The sequence below is a fragment of the Nelusetta ayraudi genome, unplaced genomic scaffold, assembly GCF_046127955.1.
Source record: "Nelusetta ayraudi isolate G7.1 ecotype Tasmania unplaced genomic scaffold, CSIRO-AGI_Nayr_v1 ptg000004l, whole genome shotgun sequence".
Lineage (NCBI taxonomy): Eukaryota > Metazoa > Chordata > Actinopteri > Tetraodontiformes > Monacanthidae > Nelusetta > Nelusetta ayraudi.
Genome location: NW_027466054.1, coordinates 10445593 through 10454361, shown reverse-complemented (window position 1 = coordinate 10454361; position 8769 = coordinate 10445593). Strand labels below are relative to the sequence as shown.

Genomic DNA, 8769 nt, shown 5'->3' with positions numbered 1-8769 from the left:
CGTTTCATATGCTTTATATCCACCGGAAGTGAGCGGGCTTTCTCCGCCGTGAAAACAAAAACATGGGGAAAACATGAATGATTCTCCTGCACCGTAATGAATGGGGACCGGCGAAATAAAGCAAAAGCAGCGCGAAGGCTGTGAATGAACGGCCAATCCGGCACGTGAAGAGAAGAAGTAGGGCGCGCTCCGAGAGCAGCGAGCGGCGGCAGTTCCCACATTTGACCACCAGGCGGCAGTGTCGCCCCCCCTTTTTTTTTTTTTTTTTTTTTTTTTTGCCTCCTCCGGACTGTTGGATCACATGCTGGGGGAGGCTTCGCAAGTTGCAGCTTCATGTCACACACGCGTACCGACAAAGTGAATGGCACACGGGCGCGTTAGTGACACAGAGGCAGCTGGAGAGATTCGGTCCTAATTCCAGCAGCGGAGGGGAAAGTGCGAGAGGAGGAGGAGGAGGAGGAGGAGGAGGAGGAAGAAGAAGAAAAATAAGGAGAGGGGGGGTGGGGGGGGGAGGCGCGCACCGGGCGAGGAGGATGAAGATGAAAGCCGCGGGTGGCTGTAGTATCCCGACACCGGCGTGTCCGAGCAGCGGGCTGTAGAGGCGCGCAGGGCTCCGGGAGGAGGAGAACAGGGCGAGAGTTGAGCGGCCGTGTACAATGGTTATAAATGGGTCCCTCCTGAACAGCTCCTCGCCGGACCCCAGTGACACCGTCCTGTACCGCCCGCCGTGGGTCACCACAACTTTGGGCTGCTTCCTCATCTTCACCATCGTGGTCGACATCCTGGGCAACCTGCTGGTCATCTTCTCCGTCTACCGCAACAAGAAGCTCAGGAACGCAGGTGAGCGAAAGGCAAAGAACCTCTTCTTCGTGCGTGTGTGTGCGCTCGCTCGCGCTGTTTTAGGGTGGGAGATATTAAAAAAAAACAACAAACAAACAGTAAAAGTGATTTGATTAAGTGCTGGATTCAAGTCAGCCGCGTGCGCTCCAAAACGCGCGCACAAAATGAGACCAAGGAAGAAGAGCAAGAAGCTCAATGCCGGCACGTTTTTGTGTGAATTGAAACGGTTTCACGTTCAGGCGTCGCTTCATTTGTGAATGAAATCATTTTTTTTATTGTTAAAAAAAAAAAAATAATAATCGTCACGTACTGTTTAAAGGCGCCACTTTCGTCAAACAGCAGCACAACGAGCGGGATCAACAACAGGGCTGCCGGGTTGTATGTCACGTTATTCTGCGTCGCCGTAATCTCCGCGCGAGTGTTATTGTTTTTAATCTGGTGTGTGTGTGTGCGCGCGTGTGTGCGTATGTGTGCGTGTGTGGTCAGCGTGGCTCGTCCCTGCCGCCGCCGCCGCCGCCACGGTCTGACTCGGGCTCCAATCGACCTCGACTTGCCATAACCCACTTTTTGAAGCAGACATAATTTCGCTGACCTACACCGAGGCAGCGACAAACACTCGCAGTCATAGTCACAATGTAAAGGCATGAGGAAAGCCCCCATCACGCAGCTTTAATGCGACCATGTTTTTTTTTTTCTTTTTTTCAAATGGCAGAAAACAGCTCCTGCAATCGCAGCAATTTACAGACATGCACGAACACAAGTCCCTGTGAATTTTAAAAGATGACACAGGGTTGCGGGTTCAAAACCGCCGGTGTGCCTTGCTTGGCGAAAGGCACACACATCCTATTACAGGCTATAAGTGTCAGGTCCACATATCACAGACTGCTTTGCCTTTGCGATTGGCTAAACACACTGCTGACATTAGCGTTTGGCTGGGCGCAAAAACGTGAGGGGTCACCCGAAGATTTCTGTCATGGGTTTGAAAAAAAAAAAAAAAAAAAACACAACAGAAACTAGAAGGAGAAAACCCACTCGCCTTGGGAGAAATCTCCAGCATTATTTTGGCTGTGCAGGGATGCGATCGCCTCTTACCGGGGGAACCTCTCATTACTTTATGATAATAAACATTTGATAAAGGGTGCGTGCAGCCGTGCAGATGGAGTGGGCGCTTCGCTGGAGCTGCTGCTGCTTCTGCTGCTGCTGCTGCTGAAGCCAAGCTGTCTGCTGTGAAACTCCCGAAAATAAAAAATACAGACAGAGAGAGGGGGAGCGAGAGAAAAGAAAATGTGTGCGCTGCTGTCTGGGTCGGTCCGAGCTCGGAAACAAAGTGCGAGAGCGGGAAAGATAAATTTAGACGGCCGCGTCTTTTGAAGTTGCTCCCCTTTTTAATTGCGCCTAATCACATGCAAGGAGGTCACGATAAAGCAGCGGCGGGGAAGGAATCGAGTCAAGCGTGTACTTATGTTGTCGACACATGCAACATTCATGTTGTATACATGACCGCTAAACACCATTTATTTATTCAAATCGACCGGATGCGCTTTCCCCCTCCGCGACGACGAGCTCCCACTCGGGCACCCGTAGAGAGAGAGAGAGGCCGACCCCCACCCCACCTCTCCGCTGACCCCCCCACCCCCCAAGAGCTCGAGGATTTGAGACGGACTTGTGAGGGGGGGAAAAAAACCCTCGGCCTAATTGCGTTCAGAAACGCGGAGAGAAAGCGAGAGAGGAATAAAAAAAATCTGCTTCTGAATACATCTAACGTCCGATGACGTGGTTCTTCCTCGCGCTCATGCCTTTGAAGCGCGTCTGCTATTTTCCCATTCATGTTCTGGAAGCGCGGCATGCCTAACTCGAGGCCTCTCCAATCTCTTCCGGAAAAAAAGAAAAAAGAAAAATCCATTGGCAAATTCTATGCAAAGCAGCGGGCGTATCGATCGGAGAAACTTTTCCCATTCATACTTTGGTCCCCAACCAAACCCTTCACTGCGGGGAGGGAATGTGTCGGCGGAACGGCAGAATGGCAGAACGGCAGAATGGCAGAATGGCTGGTGGCAAATGGCGGGATTTTGATGGCTTGGACGACTGTCGGAAATCCAGCTGCTGCCAGATGGAACTCGGACTGAGCGCCAGTCAAAACTCCCAGGAGTGGCTTTTAACTGCCGATGTCTCAGTCCGCGATCGATTTAAGCCCCTGTCGTAGCATTGATTGAGCCGACCCCTAGTCCGGGGGGAGGGGGGGGGCCTCAACCAAATAAATAAATGGCAAAAGAAAAAAAAAAATCCTTGCCCGTGAACTGACTGCGCTGTGGTCTGTCATCAAGGCAAATTAAATAATGAGGAATGAGATGCACTCAGTGGATTGGCTGGCAGGCGCCGTGGCCACATATCGCACTGTATGTGTGTGTGTGTGTGCGTGCGGCCAAACCCTCCTTCAGTGCATGAAAATGGCCAGTGAGTGAGTGAGTGAGCGAGTGAGTGCAGCTCGCAGCCAGCGACACATGGTGAGCAGTTTGAGCTGCATGGCTGGATACAGACTCAGCGCTGTGAGCCCAGCTTAGTGCCAATGAATCATCCTAAACATACCTGTTCCGTTGGAGATAAGGACGCGTGTGTGTGTGTGTGTGTGTGTGTGCGTGCGCGAGCGTGTTTCTTTTTCCGGTTTCCCCGGCGAACACAAAATAACACAAGAGAGAGAAGAAGAGTCACAGCTGATGTTTGTTTTTTTTGGCTGGCTGTCATTTGGGGAAGAAAGCAGCAGGATTTTGCTGTGCGAGAAAATAGTGAAGCTGCTCAGTGTGAATACTTGCAGTTGCTTTTTTTTTTTTTCTTCTGAAATCCTCAGACAATTCCTCCCCGATGAGTGTAAAACCCGATTCGGCGGACTGATTGGGCCTGAATGCTCATTCTGAAAATCAAAACCGGTCCGTTTGGTTCTCTTCTCCTCTGTTCCGGCCCGAGTCTGCGTGAATGGGAACGGCGGAGGGACGGAGACGTCTTTTTGTCCCTGGGAAAATCTGAGAAGCCCTCCTTTTGTGTCGCCGGCGGAGATCCCGGCCGCATTCAGCAGCACTGGAAGGTTCTAAATTCTGACTTACCTGCTGCTCCCCCTCACAGTGCGAGGTGACAGCCTGAAATCTCGGCGTCGCCAAATAAAGCGAGCGGAGCGCCGCGCGGCGCAGCGTTGCAGCGGGGGCTGTCTGCTCCCCGAGTGTGACACAGAGTTTATCCCTTTTTTCAGCCCCTGCGTGACTTGGCCGCGCGCCACCTTGACTGACGTGTGCGATTGTTCGCCGCACCTCCGGCATCCACAGCAGCTCCCGTCCCTGCGAGGCTAATGAATATCTTTCAGCCGTCAATGCAGAATTAAGTGGTATTTGCACGTCTCTCCTTTTGAACAAAAAAAGATAAAAAAAAAAAAAAAAAAAATGACGTTTCGGGGCGGGTGGAGGGTTTTTTCCTAAATATCCCGAGCTTTGTTTGAAGATTCAGAACGGAAATGAGCTTGGCACCGTGGGGCTTAATGGAGAGACGGCTGTGAAAAAGAAAACAAATCCTCCTCCTTGTAGAAGTTGGTGCCGTAGATGTTGATTCCTCCGCATCCTGTTTGAGTTGTTGGCGTGCGGAACCGTTAGTTTTTGCAAAGAGACGGTGAGCCTCTGGACTTTATCAGGGAGGCTGTTGTCAAGATTCAACAAGGTTACATTAGTTACAAAACAGAGGCGCCAGTGTTCTCACAGATACGGCATAAAGCCAACTATGGCTGTGTCTGAAATCATCCACTCTTTCCCTACTTGCTCAGTATGTTGCAAACTATATTGTTCACTCATTCGACAAATGGAAAAAAAACTTTTGCACACTACTCGTGCAATTCCATTATTAAAATTTGGCAGGTGGTTATAAATAGATTAATAGATACATATAAGAAATTGTTTCACACATATATATGTGCATGCATTTTTGTGACAAGTACATATTGTATATAAAGTAACTAATAACTCGGCTCCTCTCACATTTTCAACCTTTCGGTCAGCGTGAGTGCAATGCATTCTGGGATATATTGCCTTGTTAATGACCATCGGTTGTACTCAGCTCCCCAGCGCCCAATATTACCTCCTTTTCATTTCAATGGAGTTGCTCACACGGTGCATACGGCAACCAAATCTTTGGCTTCGGGGTTACTTTGGCATTATGCGGCCCCCTACAGGCTGCGCAGTAGTTTCACTTCCAATGATGCCTCTGTAACTCACGTGGCGTATCAGCCAATCAGAACGAGCAGCACTTACCATGCCGTGATGTCACACTGGGAATAAGCTCTTTCTCTTTTATGGCCTTTAGAAATGTTTTGAAAAGATCTGAGACTTAAAGACCTACAATAGAAAGATTAATTATGAACTACATTTCAGGTTGCAGTCTGTCAATCATTTTATTGCTGTTTATTTCTGTATTGCCATCCATGAGAAAAATGCTTTTTGGGCCGCTTGAGAGTTTGGCTGCAGTACCTTGAGTGGCCACCGGGAAAGAATCCAGTTGTCATAATACATCCATGGATGCACTCTACTTTTAGTGATGCATTGTGGGATACATTGAGTGGACTATATCGTACCGAAGTTCACTCTCCTACAAAATGCCGAAGCCCTGAAACGGTATAAACTATACAGCCAGTAGGGGGCGTTCTCAGACACGGCCTCTGCCAGTCTGTACAGCTGCAATGTTTTTTTCTCCCCTCCTTCAGATCTTCCACACCCATCGATTAAAAAGCAGTTTTCGATCAGCAGCCTTCACGCTGTGCTCAGAAAAACCCACCAGGACTCCGGCACGCTTGAACTCCTGCGTTAACTACTCATTGCACCGGGCTGCCGATCGTTTCCCTGCTCTCCAAACCACAAAAAACATCCCGTTGTGAACTTGGGCGGCGCCGCCCTCTGCCACCCGCCGCAGCCGCCCGCCCAGCGGCGGAGACGGGACTCGTCAACAGACGGCAATGACAGCAAGGCTGAACTGTCGCGTCCCGCTCGTGTTCTGGGAAGACTTCTCTCTCCTGGTTTACTTTGTCATGCCAGTTCCAGACAAGTCCAGACGGATTGAGTCATGCATCTTTCCGGAATTCAAACCAGGAGCAGATCCGGCACAGCGTCAAACAGGGCAACAGGAAACATCTGAGCGTTTTATAGGGAGTGTACAGTGGAACCACGAGGTTTGTGTGTGTGTGCGTGTGTGTGTGTGTGTGTGTGTGTGTGTGTGTGTGTGTGTGTGTGTGTGTGTCATGTGACTCTCTCGTCCTGCTTCCTTGTCAACTATGTCTAAGATGATAATAAAAGCAAAAAATAAACATGAGTTGCGTGACTATTACAACCGCAAAAAAAACATTAAAGAAATAGGCTGTCAGCATCCACTTCACAGCAGAACGGGTTCCAGATAAGAACCTCTTGTTTATTGGTTTCGCCTCGTGAAGAGGAAGTCTGTAGCTTGCGCCTGTCAAAGCGTTGCGTGCGTCCCCGAAAGTGTGGAGTGGCAACTGGAGCAGCTGAAAGTTCTGAAAAAGAGACCCTGCGGTCCTGAACGGGTCGACAATACACGTCCACACTAGGAATGTTAACAACTAATTGATTATGGATTAATTGTCGATTAAGAATTTAATCGATTACATTAAATTAGTCACAATGAATTGAATTTTTTTTGCACTGATTTTTTTTTTTTTTTTTTGTTAAATGGCGTGGTGTATACCTGTATGCCTACAACAAGTTACTTTTACACAGCTTTTATTTTATTTTATTTTTTAAAGTTGAAGTTGAAAAGTTGAAATGTGACCCATTAGAAGTCACACTAAAAGTCAGAAGATAAATGTTGAGGGTGTTTTTTCTGTTCCCTAATCTGATCTAATCTGATCAAGATTATTTAAGGGTTATATCATGCGTTCCTTAGACATTTTTCATTGTGAAATTTAGGTTTTCCGGAAAAATTGCTGCTTATCAATTAATCGTTATTCAATCGATAAGGTTAATCAACTAACAATTATGAGACAAATAAAGTTCCTGAATCTTGAAGAAAGCTGCAGCATGAGCCCGTAGCTTCGCCGATCTCAGCGGGTCAGAAGGTGTGCGGAAGCACAGCTTAGCGTAGCATCAGGGGCCTGAGGAGGAAGAGAAGGAGGAGGAGGAGGGTTGAAGAGAGGCAGTGGGTGATGGGGGGGGTCTGAGGGGCGGCTGGTGGCTGAAAAACAGGGACTAATTGGGGCCCGGGAACAGCCGGCAGGTCACGACTCTGCAATTAATTTATAGTTTGGCCCCGGCTGAATAAATGAACATTGAGTGGAAGGAGGATAAGGATCTTCCTATTTTACTCATGAGGCACTTAACTCGCTGCTATAGATTAGTTAATGCCGCCGCTGTCAGCCAGAACACGTGGCGGCGTGGGGTGTGTGTGTGTGTGTGTGTGTGTGTGTGTGTGTGTGTGTGTGTGTGTGTGTGTGTGTGTGTTGGGGGAAGAAGGGGGAGGGTTGTGTCCCCCCCCTCGGGCCGCTTGGCACCTGGTGACTCTCAGTCCGCGGGAATCATCTCTTCCACCACGTCGTCCTCACAGGCGTTAAAAAGGGGACTTTTGTGCTGTTGTCACTCACTGTGCAGGTTGTTTGTTTTTTCTTTTTTGAAAATGAAAACGCGAGACGACACGCACGTCTAACGAGGAGGCCGCCGATCGCTATCGCCGTGTTTGTGTTGCTTTGCCTCGTCCGGCTTGGTGGGGCCGAGAGGAGATAAAAGGTTTCGCAGCAGCGGCGGCGGCGGAGATAAAGATTGGCACGTTGGCGCGAGGCACCGTAGCGACCAGTCAAAGAAAAAGAAAAAATTATTCAGCGAGGAAGACGCTCAACTTCCGTGTTGGTTGTCCTGGCCGGGGTGGGGAGTTGTGTGTGTGTGTGTCTTTTTTTTTGTCGGATTAATAGCGACAAACATGAGACGAGTGCAACAACAACAACAACAACAACAACAACAACAACAACAACAACAGAATAACCCCCCAAAACATGAGTGAGTTCAACTCTGCCTGACTGTCTGGAGTCTTGGCAGGTGCCGCCTGGTCCCGCTGGGCTCAGGCCTCGGTCCAGGGTCATCTGAGAGAGGAAGCTCAGCAAGTGCTCATTACACTGCATGTTCTCTTCACAAGGTGCCGCAGACCCACAACTGGACAACTGCATTCTTTTCTCTTTTTTTTTCTTCTTTTTTCTGAGAAAATTTGGCGCCTGCAAGAGAACCAAAGAAGCCTGCTGGCATCAAACCGTAGCGAGGCTGTTTTTGCAGATTTCTCCTCTGAGAAAACACCTCTCTCTCTCTCTCTCTCTCTCTCTCTCTCTCTCTCTCTCTCTCTCCCTCTCTCTCTCCCTCTCTCTCCCTCTCCCTCTCGCTCTCTCTCCCTCTCTCTCTCTCTCTCTCACTCTCTCACTCTCTCCCTCTCGCTCTCTCTCCCTCTCTCTCTCCCTCTCTCTCTCTCTCGCTCCCTCTTTCTCCCTCTCTCTCTCTCTCACTCTCTCCCTCTCTCCCTCTCTCTCTCTCTCCCGCTCTCTCTCTCTCTTTCTCCCTCTTTCTCCCTCTCTCTCTCTCTCTCCCTCTCGCTCTCTCTCCCGCTCTCTCTCCCTCTCGCTCTCCCTCTCTCTCTCTCTCTCTCTCCCTCTCTCGCTCTCTGTTGTCTGTCTTGGAGGTGGGCAGCTCTCTGTTGTCTGCCCACCTCCAAGTTTGAAGAGCCTCCTACTCCTACTTCTTCTCTTCCTCCTCCTCCTCCTGCTCTTCCTCCCCCTCCCCTCCTTCTTCTCCTACTCCCCCCCTCTTCCTCCTACCTCTCCTCATCTTACTTCTACTTCTCCTCCTCCTCTTCCTCTCCCTCCTCTTCCCTCTCACAAACACACCCACGCCATCTTTTTTATTGTTTTTACTT

The 8769-nt window shown here is 49.5% G+C and overlaps 1 protein-coding gene across 1 annotated transcript in view; it reads left to right on the top strand.

Annotated features, from left to right (window-relative positions):
* Positions 1-337: 337 nt before the first annotated feature.
* The window catches only part of mtnr1aa (melatonin receptor 1A a), a 31429-nt gene continuing 22997 nt past the window's right edge, over positions 338-8769 (top strand). Inside the window, exon 1 of the mRNA XM_076034110.1 lies at positions 338-840. Coding sequence (XP_075890225.1) covers positions 657-840 — 184 coding nt within the window. The 5' untranslated portion in view covers positions 338-656. The remainder of the gene's footprint in view (positions 841-8769) is intronic.